Source organism: Bubalus kerabau, chromosome 15 (assembly GCF_029407905.1).
Source record: "Bubalus kerabau isolate K-KA32 ecotype Philippines breed swamp buffalo chromosome 15, PCC_UOA_SB_1v2, whole genome shotgun sequence".
Lineage (NCBI taxonomy): Eukaryota > Metazoa > Chordata > Mammalia > Artiodactyla > Bovidae > Bubalus > Bubalus kerabau.
This window is the reverse complement of record NC_073638.1, coordinates 5,110,824-5,131,855: the sequence shown is the minus strand read 5'-3', so window position 1 is coordinate 5,131,855 and position 21,032 is coordinate 5,110,824. Positions and strand designations below refer to the sequence as shown.

Sequence of the window (21,032 nt, the reverse complement as noted above, 5' to 3'; positions counted from 1 at the left end):
ACAGAAAATCCGAGTTAATCTAGCTTAGTGTGAAAGTCTCTCAGTTGTGTCCGACTCTGTGACCCCATGGATTATACAGTCCATGGATTCTCCAGGCCAGAATACTGGAGTGGGTGGCTTTTCCCTTTTCCAGGGGTAAACTAGCTTAAGCCACATAGAATTAATCGGCTGTTGCAACTGAAGGATCCAAAGGTAGCAGCATTAAATCAGTTTGATGCAGCTTAAAATTGTTATTAGGATCTCAGCGTGTGTTATTTATCTACCTCTTTAGTCGTAGCGTGTGTCTTTGTGTATGTGTGTGTATGCATCTTCCATAACAACTTCACTTTTGAGTGGGTCGTCTACACATGGTGGTCTCCCAGGAGTTCAAGTCTTATGTCGTCTAAGTCCAAGAGAAAGAATACCTGTTTCCTGGCAACTCAAGCAAAAATCTTGGGATTAACTTTGCTTCAGACTGAACGGCTTGTGTTTTGTGCCTAGTCCTTTACTAGTTCTGTGGGCAGCTTGTGCGGAGGTCTCACTGGCTGGGGCTTAAGCCAAATGCATCTCCCAGAATCTGGGGAGAGATTCTGCTCCATCTGTAATACATATACTACAAGTAAGGGAAGGATACTTACCAAATAGAAACATAATAAGCAGAGGAAAAGAAAATCAACACATCTCTTGATGAGTAATTGGACCATTATAAATGACATTAAAATCCATGTTATTTCATATCTCTTGGATAAAAACAAAGCATTCAGAATATCTTATGTAGATTCACTTTAGCTAATTTGGAGAATATAAACTTTGCAGAACCTGGCCTTTGGAAAAGATGTCACTAGGGCTCTATAGGAATTTAGAAAGAAAAAATGTGTTTTGTTTTGTTTTGTTTTGTTTTGCCTGCTGTTTACCCTCAATATAGAAAAACTGATAGTCAACATAAAAGTCTTCTCTGTTTGAAAATAAAAGATAGTCTTCCTAGAACTGCCTGTATCTTACTCTCTAACATAAAAAAGATTTCTGTTTTAATTCAGGCTGCTATAACAAATTAACATGGAATGGATGGCTTAAACAACAAATACTTATTTCTCACAATTCTGGAGGCTTGAAAGTTGAAGACTGAATTACTGTTAGATCTGGGGTCTGGTGAGACCTGCTTCCTGATTTGCTGATGGCTGTCTTCTCGCTGTGTCCTCACAGGGTATAGAGGACAAACGCAAACTCTCTCCTCTCTCTCCTTCTGAGGACACTAATTGTATCATGAAGTCTCCACTCACTCTTACAACCCAATTACCTCCCCCAGACCTCACCCGTGTAACCTAATTACCTCTCCCAGACCTTAGCTTCAGGACCATGACAGCAGGGTCTAGAGTTTCAACATACGTATTTTGGGGGGATAGAAACTTTCAGCCCATCTTAATATTCTTTATTCACATATACAAAAAGATCTATTGCAGGGGCTTTCTTGGAGATCCAGTGGTTACAACTCCTTGCTTCTACTGAAATGGGGGCAAGTTTGATCCTAATAAGATCTTGCATGCCACAGGGTATGGCCCCAAAAATTCAACATAAGAAATCAACAAATTAAATAAACTTTTTAAAAATTTTCAAAAAAAGACGTAACTGTATGTTCCTCTTTTCTTTACCCTGGAAAAAAGAGTCTCAGCTTTGCATTGTGTTTTTTTTGTGTGTAGATTACTATCTCTATTAATCATTTGTTAATAATGTTAATTTGTTATTAATTTGTTAATAATTTTTTTCTTTTTTTAATTTGATTTTATTTAACTTTACAATATTGTATTGGTTTTGCCATATATCAAAATGAATCTGCCACAGGTATATATGTGTTCCCCATCCTGAATTCTCCTCCCTCATCCCTCCCCAATGCCATCCCTCTGGGTCGTCCCAGTGCACCAGCCTCAAGCATCCAGTATCGTGCTTCGAACCTGGACTGGCAACTCATTTCATATATGATATTATACATATTTCAATGCCATTCTCCCAAATCATCCCACCCTCTCCCTCTCCCACAGAGTCCAAAAGACTGTTCTATACATGAGTGTCTCTTTTGCTGTCTCGTATACAGGGTTATTGTTACCACCTTTCTAAATTCCATATATATGCGTTAGTATACTGTATTGGTGTTTTTCTTTCTGGCTTACTTCACTCTGTATAATAGGCTCCAGTTTCAGTAATTTGTTAATAATTAATAATCTATTAATCAGAGTGGTGTAATACTGTTCTGTATGACAAATTGTAACTAATTTGTTTCCAATTTAAAGTAGATATATTATCAATCATGAAAGCTTCATGACACAGTGAAGGAAACAGTGGTAAAGTGTTCTAAGAATTTTAAAATTACATTAATTAACTCATTTAATGACCACATTAACAGTACGAGATGGTGCTATGTTAGCCCCATTTTACTGTGAGGAACCTGGGGCAGAGAAGCGTTAAATAATTTAACCAGTCACACAATGAGTAATTTACACAGTCAGGATTTGAATCTAGACAGGTCTGATTGTCATAATAAATGTAAATGAATTTAAATTTATTTGTGAAAAGATAAATACTCATGAGAGTGTATATCTTTAAATCCAACTCCATGCTGTATATGGGTAAAATGTATGGTATAGACAGTTAGAGTTGCATCAAGATTAAGAGGAGACTAGTGATGCCGGAAGAACATGACTTGTGTAGAAGGGAACAGTAAGTCCAGTGGAACTGGTATACAACGAAGTGTAGTAAAACTAAGGTTACATCAGATTTCTGAGGTCTTTAAAGCCAAAGAAAAGAGTTTGGATTAAATGTTATAGGAAATAGGAATATTTTCATGTAAATATAATGTAATAAAGAAGCTAGGAATGTGGCTTCCAGAACAGGTCTGCCTGTTTCATTCTGTTCTGCCAGTTAATAGCTGTGTGACTTTGGACAGGTCACTTAAACCTCCTAAACTTTCTCTTGTGTCAGATGAGAATAATAAAGGGACCTACATCATGTGATTGTTGTGAAAGTTAAATTGTTATCATGGATAAAGTGCTTGAGGATTCTGTGTGATATTAATGAAAACTATGAAAGGTAATGACAGATGTTATTTCTTGTTTTGTTTCTGCTGTTAACCATTTGGGTAATCTTTGACATACACATTCAAGCAAATGGATAAATTATTTTTATGACTGTAGTGTAATATGGTTTACAATAGATCTTATTGAAAGATAGCAATAAAACCCTAAATGGTTTTGTTATATGACACATGTTCCTTGAATAACACCAAAGAATGATATTTTAGGGAAGGGTTCTAGATTATTAATTATTTATAACATTTCTTATCTTCACCTCAGCCCATTAAGCTCTGCTAAGTGTTTCTGTCCTTGATATAGGATCTGAGGACTTATTTCTTAAAAATGTGTTTATGTAATATATGTGCAATCTCATTGTTAATTATTGTGTTCTACATTACACTTTGACTTAAGAAATATAGCCTTTAAAATATCACTATTTTTAAAATATTTGTATAATTTGCCTGAAAGTGAATTTGTTAAAATTCTTTCTAAGGATAAAAAATGTGCTTTGTGAAGCACATTTAAGTTATATCACATATAGTATCTTTGAAATATTTCAGGGTGTTTGGTAAAACTCAAATAAGGCAAGGCTGACTTTCACTGGGATAAGATCAGTTAAAATAGTTTCTGACATTTACTTTCTAATGCGTTTTACCAAAAATTTGAATCTAGTACTATCCCATTTATTTCAGGATAAAAATTAAATGTTTTATTACATTTGAATGTGACAAGTTCTGAATTATGTGATGTGACTTAATGTAATTTAGGAAATAGTTTAGTACTTGACATTTTCTTTACAGTCTCTGAAATGACTGGAGTAAGAATTTTCCTAGGGAGAATTATGACATTTTTTCCTTGACACATTTCTGATGATCTACTGAAACTTTTTTGTAAAAAATCACCGTACTTATGCTTGTTAGGACATGATATTGTAAAATATTGTTATTCTTCTTTTATGTATTAGGACATAGGCTTTTAATCATAATTTAGAAGATAAGCAAAAGTTGGAAAGATATAACACTAAATTACCTCATATTTCTTGCTAAATAATCACTATGTGAATTACCATTTTGCAGAAATTAATAGATTGTATTGCTTTAGAAAAGATTATTTTAATAGTATGCCTTTAAAGGCAGTGTAGGTATTTCCTGTATATTTCAGTCTATCTTAACATATTAGGTGGTAACACTAAAGCTTTTTAATCTTTAAAGCAAGGAGTCACTCAACAGTACAGCAAAATTGCTAATAGATCTTGACTCATTAAGTTTCCAAACAACTGGTGTTTAACCTTTTGTCAAATTACTGACACTTCTAAAACTTGAAGGAAAGACCTACACTTTTAAAAAATACGCATGCACACACACACACACATACACACACACACACACCAGCTTTATCAAGATTTCCTCTAAGAGTTGCGAGCTCCTCTGCTAGACAGGTTTTTCCTTTCACTCCTTTCTCTGCCATGGTCTTCTTTAAGCAGTGTCTCTCAAAGTAGGGTCTCCAGACAATAACATCAGTATCATCTGAGAACTTGGTAAAATTACAGACTCTCAGGCCCCACCCCAGACTAACTGGTCATAAATTCTGAACGTGTCGCCCGGCAGTCTGTGTTTTGTCAGTCCCTTGAGAGGGCCGGCTGCATGCCGAGGTTGCAGAAACGCTGCTCTGTAGACAGTGCCATCAGAAGGGCAGCGGCAGCTGCTGCCCCTCCTTAGTGCCATCCCCACACCACTGTCGCCATCCGTGCTGCGACCTCCATTATCCATCTTCCAGTCGGTGGGGGAAAAGAAAAGATTAAATGGTTCGTATTAAATGGTTGGAGATCTCATCTTTTCTTAAAGGCCCCCCTTTTCAAATTTACCTACCTTTACACAAAGAAGTTCTAAGAAAAGTCACATACAAACTATTTTACCCAATGATAATTATTCATGTTGAATAATTTGCATTTGTCCATTAGAATGGAGTGGTAGCTTATGTTTCATGTAACACTGCCAGTTATGGAGCCCTTGTGTACCCTCATCTGATTTTCTGCCCTTATCATCTCCCTTTTATTTCTGTTAGAAAACCAAAGCTGAAAGGGGTTGCTAACTTGGTAAAGGGTCAGAGCCCATACTGCAGTCCTGATGTTGTGTTTCCTGGCTCACTGTTCTTTCTTTTTCATCTCTCATTGAATGTTTTGTTAATTTGACCATGCAGCTAAATGGTAGTCTTTATTATGAGAGGCAGTGATCAGCTTTATGAAGAACGAACTCCACATACTCATCTCCAAAGGCCTACCAAATATTAGCATAGAATTCCCCCACCTCCTTATTTCTAGCTTTACTTATAATCAAAAATTAATTAGATGTACTTATATTAATAAATGGAAATCAGTTCCTGTTGATCTATGTAAGAACAAGGGGCCTTCATATACCCTATCCCTAACTTATAACCTTCATTTGCCATAATAGAATATACTTAGATGAACTTAGATGAAATGTAGAAATTCCTTGAAAGATACAAATTACCAAAGCTCAGTCAAGAAGAAATAGGTAACTTATGTATCTTTCTATTAAGGAAGTTGAATTTGTTATTAAAAAACCTTTCCACAAAGAGAACACCTAGAATTCACTGGTGAAATCTAACAAAAACATAAGGAAGAAATAATATCAATTCTGTAAACTATTTCAGAAAATAGAAGAGGCAGGAATACTTCCCTGCTTTTTTGTGAGACTAGCATTACCTGATAATAAAACCTAACAAAGACATCATAATAAAAGAAATCTACAGACTGAGTTCCTTCATGAATATAGATACTAAAATTGTCACCAAGATATTAGCAAATTGAATTCAAAATAACAGATAACCAAGTGGAGTTTATCTTAAATTTGAGTTAATGAAAAATCAATATTATTTACCATTTTAATAATTTTAGAAATCAGTATTAATAGATGCAGAAAAGGCATTTGACAGAATTCAGCATCCAGTCATGACAAAACCTGTCACCAAACTGGAATTTTAGGAGAACCTTCTTAACCAGAGAAAAGGCATCTATGAACAAACTATAGCTAATATGGGAGTAAAAGACTGAATGTTTTTCTCCGAAGATTGGGCATAGGATCCTGAGGTCCTGTCTCACTGCTTTTCAGCATTTCATTGAAGGGGCTGCCTAGTGCACCATGTTAAGAAAAAGAAATAAAAGGCATGCACACTGGAAAGGAAGAAGGACGCCTGTCTGTTTTTTGCAGAGGATATGATCAACTACTCTCAAGATCTTAAGAAATCTAAAAGCTATCTAAAAGGCTAGGAAGAGAGTTTAAGTAAATACATTAAAAATGTAGCGTGTATCCTGGAAAAAAAACTATTGAAAATTGAAATGTAAAAGTATCATTTGTAATTATATCAGGAAGATGACATATCAGGATAAAATTGACAAAAGATTTGTAAAGCTTTTATACACACTGAAAACTATAAAACACTGATGACTGAAACTTAAAAAGACCTAAATAAAGGGAAACATGCACTGAAAGGGGTGCTGTGCTCACACGGCAGGTTACCCAGTGCTCTTAAGATGTTAGTCTTTTCCAGACTGATCCTGAGATTCCACACAGACACAGAACTTTTTTTTATAGTGATGGAGAATTTGATTCAAATAAAATGCAAAAGACCTGGTGTGCTGCTGCTGCTGCTAAGTCGCTTCAGTTGTGTCTGACTCTGTGCGACCCCATAGACAGCAGCCTACCAGATTCCCCCGTCCCTGGGATTCTCCAGGCAAGAACACTGCAGTGGGTTGCCATTTACTTCTTCAATGCATGAAAGTGAAAAGTGAAAGTGAAGTCGCTCAGTCATGTCCGACTCTTTGCAACCCCATGGACTGTAGCCTGCCAGGCTCCTCTGTCCGTGGGATTCTCCAGGCAAGAATACTGGAGTGGGTTACCATTTCCTTCTCCAGGGGATCTTCCCGACCCAGGGATCGAACCTGGATCTCCCACATTGGAGGCAGATGCTCTAACCTCTGAGCTACCAGGACTCTTAATGGTATAAAGATAGATACATAGCTCAGTAAAATGGAATACGGAGTTCAGAAATAGACTCAGAGATAATCAGTTGATTTTCACCAAATATTCTAGGGCAGTTAAATGAAGAAATGAAAATCTCTTTAACAAATGGTAGTAAAACAATTAAATAGCCAAAAGCCTAATAATAATAATGCATACACCTGTACCTCCAAACGTATAAAACAATTATCCCCAAATTGATCACACTGTTAAGAATTAACTGTTAAGAATGAAAAGTGAGCCACAGACTAGGAGAAAAGATTTGCAAGACATACATCCAACCAAAGAACGTGTATTTGTATGGAAATATTAAGAAGAAATCAATTCAGAAATGCAAAGACAAACATCCCAATGTTATAAATGAGAAAAAAGATTTGAATAGACACTTTATCAAGAAAATATACATATATTTACTTATACCAACATGACATTGGCCTAAATGAATTTATCACAGGAAACAATACAGAAAGTATCCATGAAATCATAAAATCTTAACGAATGTTAAAGCATAGAGTTTTTTATTGAACATTATTTTGAAATAAATTCCACAGAAGTAAATATACATTTGATCTGCTTTTATTAGATTTTATTAGATGAAAAAAATTTTAGACGATCGCTTTATGTACTGAACATACTTGAAGATAAGCTTAATCATCTTTCCCAAAACTTCATTATAAATATTTTTAATACTTGCAAGTGTATGTGTATGCCATGCTGGGGATACTGTGAGTCTGTTACATATTGGAATGACAAACATTGAACAACATTTGTTTTAAAATGTATGTACATTTTGAATAGAGTTTATCATTCTCTACCAATAGCTATTTTCAATCATCAGGTGCCTCAAGGTGCCTTTAAAATTATTTTGGTATGCTATACAAAATCATCCCCAAGAAAAAGAAATGCAAAAAGACAAAATAGTTATCTGAGGAGACCTTACAAATAGCTGAGAAAAGACAAGAAGTGAAAAGCAAAGGAGAAAAGGAAAGATACAACCAACTGAATGCAGAGTTCCAGAGAATAGCAAGGAGAGATATGAAAGCCTTCCTCAGTGATCAACGCAAAGAAATAGAGGAAAACAATAGAATGTGAAAGACTAGAGATCTCTTCAAGAAAGTTGGAGATACCAAGGGAACATTTCATGCAAAGATGGGCTCAATAAAGGACAGAAATGGTATGAACCTCACAGAAGAAGAAGAGATTAAGGAGAGGTGGCAAGAATACACAGAAGAACTATACAAAAAACATCTTAATGACTGGGATAACCATGATGGTGTGATCACCCACCTAGAGCCAGACATCCTGGAATGTGAAGTCAAGTGGGCCTTAGGAAGCATCACTACAAACAATGCTAGTGGAGGTAATGGAATTGCAGCTGAGCTATTTCAAAACCTAAAAGATGATGCTGTTATAAGCACTGCACTCATATGGCAGCAAATCTGGAAAATTCAGTAGTGGCCACAGGACTAGCAAAGGTCAGTTTTCATTCCAATCCCAAAGAAAGGCAATGCCAAAGAATGTTCAAACTATCATATAATTGTGCTCATTTCACATGCTAGCAAGGTAATACTCAAAATCCTTCAAGCTAGGCTTCCACAGTATGTGAACCGAGATATTCCATATGTACAAGCTGGATTTAGAAAAGGCAGAGGAACCAGAGATCAAATTGCCAACATCCACTGGATGGGCTTCCCTCATAGCTCAGTTGGTAAAGAATCCGCCTGCAATGCAGGAGACCCCAGTTCAATTCCTGGTCAGGAACATCTGCTGGAAAAGGGACAGGCTACCCACTCCAGTATTTTTGGACTTCCCTTGTGGTAAAGAATCTGCCCACAATACTGGAGACCTGAGTTCAATCCCTAGATTGGGAAGATTCCCTGGAGAAGAGAAAGGCTACCCACTCCAAAATATTTGAGTCATAGGAGGCACGAGTGGTAAAGAACCTGCCTGCCAATGCAGGAGACATAAGAGATGCGGGTTTGATTGCTGGGTTGAAAAGATACCCTGGAGAAGGGCATGGAAACCCACTCCAGTATTCTTGCCTGGAGAATCCCATGGACAGAGGACCCTGACAGGCTATAGTTCATAGGGTTGCAAAGAGTCGGACATGACTGAAACAACTTAGCATGTGCGCATGAGTCACACCAGGTCCAATCTTTGGGGGTATTTGTTTAACCTAAAATATTTCCCTGGTAGCTTAGTCTGTAAAGAATATGCCTGCAGTACAGGAGACCCAGGTTTGATTTCTGGGTTGGGAAGATTCCCCAGAGAAGGAAATGGCAACCCACTGCAGTATTCTTGCTTGGAGAATCCCATGGACAGAGGAGCCTGGCAGGCTACAGTCCATGGGATCACAAGAGTCGGACACGACTTAGCAAATAAATCATTATTGGATCATAGAAAAAGCAAGGGAATTCCAGAAAAGTATCAGCTTCACTGACTATGCTAAAGCTTTTGACTATGTGGATCACAACAAACTGCAAAGTTCTTCAAGAGATAGGAATACCATACCACCTTATCTGTCTCCTGAGAAACCTGTATGCAGGTCAAGAAGCAACAGTTAGAACAGGACATGGAACAGCAAACTGGCTCAAAATTGGGAAAGGAATATGACAAGGCTGTATATTATCACCCTGCTTATTTAACTTAGCTGTAAAGTACATCATGCGAAATGCCAGGCTGGATGACTCACAAGCTGGAATCAAGATTGCAAGGGGAAATATCAATAACCTCAGATATGCAGATGGTACCGCTCTAAAGGCAGAAAGTGAGGAGGAACTGAAGAGCCCCTTGATGAGAGAGAAAGAGGAGAGTGAAAAAGCTGGTATAAAACTCAACACTGAGTAAATGAAGATCATGACGTTCAGTCCCATCACTTCATGGCACATAGAAGGGGAAAAAGTGGAAACAGTGGCATATTTTATTCTCTTGGGCTCAAGAATCACTGTGGATGGTGACTGCAGCTACGAAATTATAAGATGCTTGTTCCTTGGAAGAAAAGCCATGGCAAACCTAGACAGCATATTAAAAAGCAAAGACATCACTTTGCCAAGGAAGGTCCATCTAGTCAAAGCTATGGTTTTTCCAGTAGTCATGTATGGATGTGAGAGTTGGACCATAAAGGAGACTGAACACCAAAGAATTGATGCTTTTGAACTGTGGTGTTGGAGAAGACTGTTGAGAGTCCCTTAGACAGCAAGGAGATCCAACCAGTCAGTCCTAAAGTAAATCAACCCTGAATAGTCAGTGGAAAGACTGATGCTGAAGCTGAAGCTCCAATACTTTGGCCACCTGATGTGAAGAGCTCACTGGAAAAACTCTTGATTCTGGGGAAGATTGAAGCAGGAGGAGAAGGGAAAGACAGAGACAGGATGGTTCAACGGCACCACTGAATCAGTGGACAGGAGTTTGACTAAATTCCAGGAGACAGTGAGGACAAGGAAGACGGGCGTGCTGCAGTTGGGGGCTCACAAAGACTTGAACACGACCCTGCCACTGAACGGCGGCAGCACCGGCGTCACAGCAGCTCTGTGTTTCACACGTCACCCACTTTGTTTATTTCCTTGCTTGTCTTCTTTCTTTCTTTTTGGTAATTCTGCATTTAGTTAAATTTTTGTGCTAATAATGTCAGGATTCAAGCCCTAAAATGAACTCAACTTCAGGTTGTTACTGAATGATATATAAAGAACATTCTGCAAATGTTTATTGACCCTTTACCATGGACTCTCTATACCATGCCGGGCCCTGGAGATAGGAAAAAATGCACAGGGCATGGTCTCTGTATTCAGTGAACTCAATGTGGGTAACAAATAAATTATCAAGCACACAATACTGCCATAGACTCAGGAAGGAAACTGGTTTCTTCTTTTCCTTTTGCATGTTTTCTAATGAAGTTTTTAAATTGTGGCAATATGCATATATAATTTATCATTTTAACCATTTTAAGCATACAGTTCAGTAAAGTTAAGTACATTCACGGGGTTGTGCAACCAATCTCCAGAACTCTTTTCTATTTTACAAAATGGAATGGAAACACTACCCACTGAATACCTTCTTGTTCCCCCACCACCCAGCCTCCAGCAGCCACCATTCTATCCCTATGAAGTTAAATATTCTAGGTGCTTCATATAAGTGGAATAATAGTTATTTGACTGGTTTGTATCACTAAGCATATTATCCTCAAGGTTCATTCATTTTGTAGCATGGGTATTTCCTTTCTTTTTAATGCTGAAAAATTTTCCATTGTACATACATGAAAATGGTCCCTAACTTGAGGTGGTTTACACTTTAGGATGGTGCAACAGTGATATGTTCAATAGAAACCATACTTGGAATTTTGATCTCTTCCCTGGCTGGCATGTGTGGCACCTTTCTTTTGAAATGCTGGGCAACAGCAGTGAGCTGCAGCTGCCACCCAGCCACACAGTCAGCAGGGTGAGCCACCCATACAGTGCAGCCATTCTGTGCCCATACACCATTCCGTTTTCACTTTCAGCGCAGTATTCCATAAATTACTTGAGATATTATATACTTTATTATAGAACAGGCTTTGTGTTAGATGGCTTTGCCCAACTGAAGGCTAACGTATGAGTTCTGAGCACTTTTAAAATAGGTTCGGCTAACAGCTACGATGTTCAGTAACTTAGGTCCATTAGATGCATTTTCGACAGGATATTTTCAACTTGGAGTGGGTTTATTTGGACAAGACACTTTTTGCGTCAAGTTAGTTCTGTGTCGGAGAAGGCGATGGCACCCTACTCCAGTGCTCTTGCCTGGAAAATCCCATGGACGGAGGAGCCTGGTAGGCCACAGTCCATGGGGTTGCGAAGAATCGGACACCACTTAACAACTTCACTTTCACTTTTCGCTTTTGTGCATTGGAGAAGGAAATAGCGAGCCACTCCAGTGTTCTTGCCTGGAGAATCCCAGGGACAGGGGAGCTTGGTGGGCTGCCATCTATAGGGTCGCATAGAGTCGGACACGACTGAAGCGACTTAGCAGCAGTAGCAGCAGCAGTTCTGTGTCAGATTTCATTTATACATTTGTTCGTCAATGGATTGCTTCTACCTTTACAAACTTTTTATATAACTTAGTGTAATCTCTTATACATATTTTATAATTTTTAATGAAAGTGTGAAAGTGAAAGTCACTCCGTTATGTATGAACCTTTGTGACCCCATGGACTATACAGTCCATGGAATTTTCCAGGCCAGAATACTGGAGTGAGTAGCCTTTCCCCTCTCCAGGGGATCTTCCCACCCCAGGGATCAAACCTAGGGCTTCTGCATTGCAGGTGGATTCTTTTCCAGCTGAACCACCAGGGTAGTCCAAGAATACTGGAGTGGGTAGCCTATACCTTCTCCAGGGGATCTTCCCGACCCAGGAATTGAACTGGGGTTTCTGCATTGCAAGCGGATTCTTTACCAACTGAGATATCAGGGAATTTTTAATGGGAAACTGAAATTACATGTCCTGAGAAAACAAATAATATGAGACTCTTTAAAAGAAAAGACACAAATAAAAAGATTTTTAAAATAACACTCATATTTGAAAAGAAAGTAGTACAATTAATTAAATCTCTTGGATCTGAAAGTCCTTAGTTGGTTCTGGTGATGGTTTATAAATTGTTTCTCGGGTAAGAAAATTGAAATCCCTGGAGCTAAATAAAGGTCTTAGAAAGATTAAATCAGAATGTATTCTCTTTTATCACAAGCTATCTTCTGAGTTGTACTTTCTCTTCTGTATAGATGGTAAGGGTTCTATCATTAAAGTGCTTTATTCTAAAGCTATATTTATCCTTCTGAAAAATACTCTCTCATGATGTATATGTGTATGAATGGATTTTAGCTAATTTAATTAATTGTAGAAAGGTGTAAGTTATGGCTAGTTTAGGAGTTAGTGATAAACTGTACATATGGGTTAAGCACTTCATATAAAATTGAAATCACAGTGAATTATATTTTTGTTTTTCCTTTTTTCTTTCTCCTTTTCATTAAAATATGCAAAGTGAATTCTTTTCTTTCCACATACTGTGAAATCCCAATGCAACTTCTAGTGCTCAAAATAAATAGCAATTACAAAGCTTGCTCCCTGTTTCAGACCCTGCAATAAGCTTGAATCAAGTGAGAGTCACTTCATTTCCGTACACTACAAGCCAGTGTTGGCTTAACTTCAGCAGTGTGCAGATGATGGATTACCAGTGTCCCACTCAGGTGTGAGGGCCAGCACATCAGTTTAATCTGTAGGGTAGAGTTTGTCAGAGAGACAGTTACGTTATTAAATGAAAAGGAAAAAGAGTTACTAACGGTGGTCCTTTTTTTTAAAGTTCATATAATATACATATTAAGGTTGCAGAGTGCAAATCAAACATCCAAGATTACATACTGGAATGTTTCCTGGTGCAAGCTACTTAAGCTTTCTTTACCTTAATTTACAGTAGTAAAGAACCCACCTGCAATGCAGAAGACTTGGGTTTGATCCTTGGGTCAGGAACCCCCTCCTGGAAAAAGAAATGGAAACCCATTCCAGTAGTTTTGCTTGGGAAGTCCCATGGACAGAGGAGCCTGGCGGACTACAGTCCATGAGATCACAAAAGAGTCAGACACGACTTAGCAATTAAACACCACCACCTTAGTTTCTAAATGTTCCTAGTAGGAATAATAAAACAGTATCCATCTCAGAGGGTCCATGTGAAGTCTAAAGGGCTAATGTAAGTAAAATGCTGAGAACAGGCCTGCACTTGTAAGTGCTGCAGAAGTGTTTCTGTTGTTATCCTTATTCTCACTGATGCATGTCCCCTTTGATTCATGCCTGTGTTATAGTACCTTCCAAATTCACCTCTCTGACTGCAGTTTCCTCACTCTAGTGCCTGTTGTCCCTACTTCTACTAGGATAATCTTTCTAAAATCCAAATATGATTATGTCACTTCCCTAATTAATGTTCAGTTTTATCATCGCTTTCTAGACTAAGCTCCTCGGTATTAGTATTCAAAAGCTTCTGGCCATCAGCCTAGTTCACGCATGTCTTTTTTATTAATGCCCCTTCCTTTTCCTACTTTCCATGTCTTTCTCTACTGTACGCTGTTTATTTTTTGAGTCTCACCTCAAGCATTATCTCCTCTAGAAAGCCATTCCTGACTTGCCCTTATGCACAGTGTGGATTTGGTGTACCTCACATCCGTGTTTCACAAGCACAGTGCTTATCATTATCAGGGAACTCACTGTATCATCTGTAGCTGCCTTCTTTTATTATCCATCTCCACCTCTAGCACTAGGATCGTGTTATATCTGTATCCCCAGGACCTAAGAAATGATTGACAAATAGCAGCTATTTAACAGATGATTGCTGAGTTATCAATTAATTAATTGATGCTTGAAAGAGTCTGCTCTTATCCTGTTTTGGTTTTTCAACATCTTTCATGAAAAACATGGGATAACAAAATTAGAGTTAGACCTTGATTCAAGTTCTCTACCATTTAGATTTATTTAAAAAGTTTAGTTAATTAAAATTACTCTGAGCCTTAGTTTCCCCATTATTAGAACTTTAATTCCCAATGCATGATTGTCTTATATTGAATCTTCCCTAGGCTAGGAGCAACCTTTTGCAAAATAAGCAGTCGATTCCATGGACTCCCCCTTCACCAATTTCAGAAATATACTGACCTTCCACCCCTAACTCTTCGGAGCAGTTTTTCGAAGCTACCTGAAATGCTGTCTCCTGGGCTATAGTTCTCATTTTGCCACAAATAAAGCTTAACACACAACTCTCACGTGGTGTATTCTTTTTCAGTTGACAGATCTCAAATGTTGCATTTGTACAGTATAGAAATATAAAATACATTGGAGGCAGTATTGATGCTGCAGACAGACTTTAGAGTTAGATTACATGGGTCCAAATCTTAGACTTGTCATTTACCAGCTCAGTGATTTTGGACAGGCTATTCTCTTTGTTTCTGTATTTTTTCCTCTGTGAAATGGAAATTATAATAGTATCTGCTTCTGAGGATTATTGTGAGGAGTATATGAGATGATGCCCATCCAACACTTAGCACAGATACTAACACATTAATGGTTGTTTTAAACAGTCCCGTCCAGTTGTCTGCCTTTGTCAAAATTCAGTACAACTTTCAAAACTTAACAGATACTTCCTTGATTAAATCACTGTTCCACTAAGCTCCAGAAACATGTTATAAAGTCATTTTTAAAACACCTGTGGCGGATTCATTTTGATATTTGGCAAAACTAATACAATTATGTAAAGTTTAAAAATAAAATAAAATTAAAAAAAAAAAAGAAACACCATTAGGGACTTTAGCCATCTATCTCTTTTATTGGTTGCTAATGCTCTTTAGGATAAAGAATATACTTTATTCATTTTTCATTCCCTCTAATCTTCTATCATATCACTATCGTTTCATATTTCTTCCATCATACCACATGGTTTTCAGTGCTAAGTCATGTCTGACTCTTTAGGACCCTGTGGACTAAAGCATACCAGGCTTCCCTGTCCTTTACTGTCTCCTGGAGTTTGCTCACAGTCATTTTCATTGAGTCAGTGATATTATCCAGTCTCATCCTCTGTCATCCCCTTCTCCTCCTGCCTTCAGTCTTTCCCAGCAACAGGGTCTTTTCCAATGTCAGCTTTTCACATCAGGTGGTCAAATTATCGGAGCTTCAGCATCAGTCCTTTCAATGAATATTCAGGATTACATTGAGGATTGACTGATTTGATCTCCTTGCTGACCAAAGGAATCTCAAGGAATCTCATATCACAGATACTGTTACAATTCTCTACATAGGGTTTAACACTGTGTAATCTTTTTCTTATAATACATTTTTGCTTTTATCCCCCAGTAAAATGTAGGTTCCATAATAGCAAGCACCTTATAATGCCTACACCTTATAAGCTCTTAGTAAATGCTGAATGAATGGACAATGGGGATTTAAATATTTATGGAATGAATGTAGTACATCGGACACTAATATATGATAGCTCTGTTATTATCTATTGCTGCATAATAAATTGCCCTAGAACTTCGTGACATAAGACAGCAAAACTTTATCACATCAGTTTCTGTGAGTCAGGAATCCAGGTGTAATGTAGCTGGGCATGTTGTTTTAGGGTCACTCACAAGCCTTCAACCAGGTGTCACCAGGGCTGCAATTGCTGGAGCCTCTCGGACTGCATATGGGAGGGCTGTTGGCAGACCTCAGGCCCTCCCTGATTGTTGCCTGGACAAACCAGTTCATTGCTACATGAGCGTTCCATAACGCAGCTCACAGCATACAACTTTTCCACTTCAAGTGAACAAGGAAGAGATGCAGAGAAAGTGAGCTAGACAGATGTCACAGTATTTGTAACCTACCCTCAGAAGTGGCTTCTCATCACTTTTCCATATTCTTTGATTAGAAGCAAGTCCCCAGAAGCAGTTCATACTCAAAGTGAGGGAATTTCACAAGGACGGACATGAATACCAAGTGGCAAGGATCATTGGGACCAATCGCACACTGCAGTAACTTACTGTCTCTAATAAACTCTAAAGGAGCTATCTTTCTACAACAGGAAAAGCATAAGACTGAGAATGTGGAAGCCTGATCTATCAGCTATCTGTTGCTGTGTAATAAACTACCCTGAAGCTTAATGGCTAAAAACAAGAGCAGCCATTTATTTGGCTCATGAGTGTGCATTTTGGGCACAATCTGGTGCAGTAGACTAGTCTTTTCTCCATGTGACACCAACTGAAAAAGCTCATCTTAGAGCTGGAGGATCTACTTATCAGGCGCTCAGTCACAGCACTGGCTAGTTGGTGCCGATTATTGGCTGGTACTCATCGGGACTGATGAACAGAGTCCTTGATTGCTCTCTAGATGTCTCCACTTGGGCCTCTCTGTATGTACTGCTTGGCTACCTCACAACATGATGTCTTGGTTCTAACAGTGTATAACCTGGGAAAGAGGAAATGAAAGATGTGAAGTTGTTAAGGCCTAGATCTGACAACTTACACAGCGCCACTTCCCTCTCTTGTATTGGTTAGGTTGTCAAGGGCAAGGGGACACAGACCTCACCTCTCAATGGGAATAGTGCCAAGTTATTTGGGGGCCATACTTTGAAGCTGCTGCAGTCTGCCCTCTGGGCACAAATTGTTTGCCTTTCTCCCCCGTGTAAAATGCAGTCATCTCCTTTTAAGTTTCCCTAAATGTCTCATTCCATTCCAGCCTCAGGCTCAGGCCAGATGTCATCTAGATCAGGTGGAAGGATGGATGAGGCTTCTTAGGTGTGGTTCCTCAAAAGCTCTTTCTCAAGTATGGTTCTCACCTGAGGACCTGTGGACTGCACAGATGAGTTATCTGTCCCCTACAAATCCAATATAAAATGTTAAGATGCTGCTGCTAAATCGCTTCAATTGTGTCTGACTCTGTGCGACCCCACAGACAGCAGCCCACCAGGCTCCCCCGTCCCTGGGATTCTCCAGGCAAGAACACTGGAGTGGGTTGCCATTTCCTTCTCCAACGTATGAAAGTGAAAAGTGAAAGTGAAGTCACTCAGTCGTGTCCAACTCTTAACGACCCCATGGACTGCAGCCTTCCAGGCTCCTCCGTCCATAGGATTTTCCAGACAAGAGTACTGGAGTGGTAGGATAGGTAACTGCAGTAGTCATTCCCACTTAAAAAGTGAGGAAATAGGAGGCTCATGTGTCCTTAGCAATTCAGAAATCCAAGCAAGCTTATGTCTTCAGTTGTTTTGTTAGGATTCCATGTTGCTCACTGGGTGTGATTGTCCACGGCTCTTGGCTTTGAGCTGCTGATCCTCGCCTCTTAATTATGCATACGTTTCGGTAAGATGGAGCCATGTTTGTGGCTGAGTGGTTTTCTCAGCCTGCCTCTTGCCTATAGCGATTCTGGGGTTCTAAATTTTCTTTTAATTGCCCTCTCTTTTCGCCATTAATCCCAAACAGATGCAGCTTAGAACAGTTTTCTAAAAATCTTAAAGAGTTTGACTTTCACTTGAGATTCACATTAGACAAAAGCCGTGACCATAAATCTCATCATGACAAGTCGTTCTTTCTACCTTAGGCTTCTTGTGCATTGGCTGTGGCACAACACCCTTAAGATTTGCTGAAGCTTTTTTGTTTAAGAGTGTCCAGGGCATGACCTTTAGGTGCTGAGAGTACTTCTGCCTGTCTGGGATTATTTCCTCCTTTTAAGTTCTCAAAGTCCCTTATGCCTCCACTATTCTCTTAGAAGTCCTTTAGGTTTCCACTTATATTCTTCTGAAGGTCCTTCCAGCTTCAGCCAACCACCTAGTCTCAAATCCAAAGCCATGTGTTTTAGGTTTTCGTTAAGGTAGGATCCTACTTCTGAAGACCAAAGAACTTTAGCAGTTAAGTCTTACTGTACAACAGATTCACCAAAAGTTAGTAGATTAAAACATCATAATTTTCAAAAAATCATTTAAGCTTCCATATCTGAAATTTGGGTACACCTTGGTAGAGAAAGCTTGTGTCTTCCACTCCACTCACTCATGGACTGGCAAATCAGTGCTGCCCGAGAGCTGGGAAGCTCAGTTCATCTCCACATGGCACTCTCCAAAAGTTGGGCTTCACAGTATGCTGGACAGATTCCAGGGTCAAGAGTCTCAAAAGACAGGTAGTAATAAGAAACCAATTCCTTAAGACCTCGGCCTGGTAACTGGCACCCCATCACTTCTGTTACATTCACAGGACTCTTATTTCAGGAAAGCAGACTTCGTCTTCACGGGCAGTGTCAGAGGTTCTGGGGTCATGTCTTAAAATTACCACATCTATATACAGTCCTATAAATGTAGCAGAAGTGATGGCAGAAACCAGCATTGTTAAACAGTTATCCTCTGATTAGAAATAAATTTAAAAAAATTTAAAATAAACATAAATAAAACACCACACTTGTTTCAGTTCACAGCACTTAGCTACATATTCCTAAGAAAGCTTACTTCACTCATGGAGAGTATTGAACTAGATGTTTTCTAAGATCCTTTCCACTGTAAGATTTGTTATCTTATAATTTCTATTTTCCATACATTGTTGATATACTCTAGTGTGGGTTAGTTGTTCAGCTATGTAATCAGACAGTGTTTGGGGTTAAGAAATTGATGGCTTCTCCTTATTATTTCCACTTCAGAAAAATAAATATTAAGTTTGAATGACATTTGCATATTATATTTGGATAATATATAAAACTCTAATGGGGCTTCTCTGTTGGCTCAGACTATGGTAAGGAGTCCACCTGCAATGCAGGAAACCCAGGTTTGATCTCTGGGTAGGGAAGATCCCCTGGAGAAGGAAATGGTAACCCACTCCAGTATTCTTGCCTGGAGAATCCCATGGACAGAGGAACCTGGTGGGCTACAGTCCATGGGGTCACAAAGAGTTGGCCATGACTGAGCGACTAACATAAAGCTTTCACAAAGAAGGTGTATTGTAACGAATGTATTAATGGAGAATGCCAGTTAAAAGAAGATCAGATATTTAAAAGATAACTTTTTAGAAAGCTTTTAATTATAATATTTATTTTCTTTTTATTCTTTTTTTATAATATATCTTGGTGTGGTTTGGGAGATAAAACTTCCATTATAATGCTTTTGTTATAATTTAAATTCTGTAGGGACACAAGACTGGTTGTTTTTTGCCTTTTATCACTTATAAAATGAACTTGTCAAATTTAGTTTCATTTTATTATGCATTAACTATTATTTCAAGATTTGCTACTTTCAATATATTCATTTAAGTTCATTTGTTTATTCTTTCAAGAATTTTTACTTAAGAATATTTCCTTTTTGGAAAACAGATTAATTTGTTCTGACTCTATATGTCATTCAGTTTTAATGATATAAGGTCAAAGAAACAGACTATCTTAATGAAATTAATTCATGATACACATAATATGAATTATGCCAAAATATTTTCCCCATCACACAAATGTTGAAAGGTCTTTTATATGTAATATTATAATGTGTAAACTTAATTTTTATCCTTTCAAAATTGCAGTGTCCTCTCACATGGCAAAGCAAATGGGAAGGTCCTGAAGACCCATTACAATACCTTAGAGGTCTTGTAGCTCGTGCCCTTGCAATACAGGTAAGATGAAATTATTTAGTAATTGTATGATATGACTATATGACAGTTACATTATAAACTTTCATATTGTTAACCATTCTGCTAGCAACTAGTGAGAGTATTATGATTTTGTACACAAAGCACCATATATTCCTTTCTTGTTCTGTCATCTGTGATTTTATATAGCACTCAAAAAACAAAACAAAAAACTGTGTTCTCTCTGTGTAGTGTGGGTTTTCATAATTTGTGAGAATTTAGAGAAAAAGCCTACAATTTTAATTTAGATGGAACATAGAGATGTCAACTGAAACTCATTCATGACTGTGACTAATTGCTTTAGGGTGTGTCCCCCTTATAGGGAGCTGCTTTTTCTGTTTTGTTTTTGTTTTTTTTTTTTTTACCATATTGATCAGATGTTTTCAGAGTGACCCAGTCAGATAACTGAAGGAAAATTGGACAGAATAAGGAATGAGATAGAAGGATAAAGACATAGTGATTTTTTTTTTAAGTAATAACAAACAGTCAGTTGGTACGTGCAATGTACTCCTTTTCCTGTGTGCTTTTGCACTCTCTTAGTGCCTTCTTCTCTGCTTATTATACTGCTTCAAAAATAATCTTCTTTGTCACATCGACTTATTACAACTTATTATGAGAAACTTGATCAGTGTTCTTCTAGATACAGTAATCTTCATTCAATTTTTTTCCGTAGTGCACATACCTGTCCACATCTTTAACTTTTCCCTTAGCAGAACACCCTGCTTTTCACTTTACAGAGAAAATTCAAGCTATGGAATATGCTGCTGCTGCTGCTAAGTCACTGCAGTCATGTCCAACTCTGTGCGACCCCATAGATGGCA

At 38.1% G+C, this 21,032-nt stretch overlaps 1 protein-coding gene across 1 annotated transcript in view; it reads left to right on the top strand.

Annotated features, from left to right (window-relative positions):
* DYNC2H1 (dynein cytoplasmic 2 heavy chain 1) overlaps positions 1-21,032 on the top strand; it is a 406,508-nt gene that overhangs the window by 311,588 nt on the left and 73,888 nt on the right. The window contains exon 85 of the mRNA XM_055547490.1: positions 20,107-20,196. Coding sequence (XP_055403465.1) covers positions 20,107-20,196 — 90 coding nt within the window. The remainder of the gene's footprint in view (positions 1-20,106; positions 20,197-21,032) is intronic.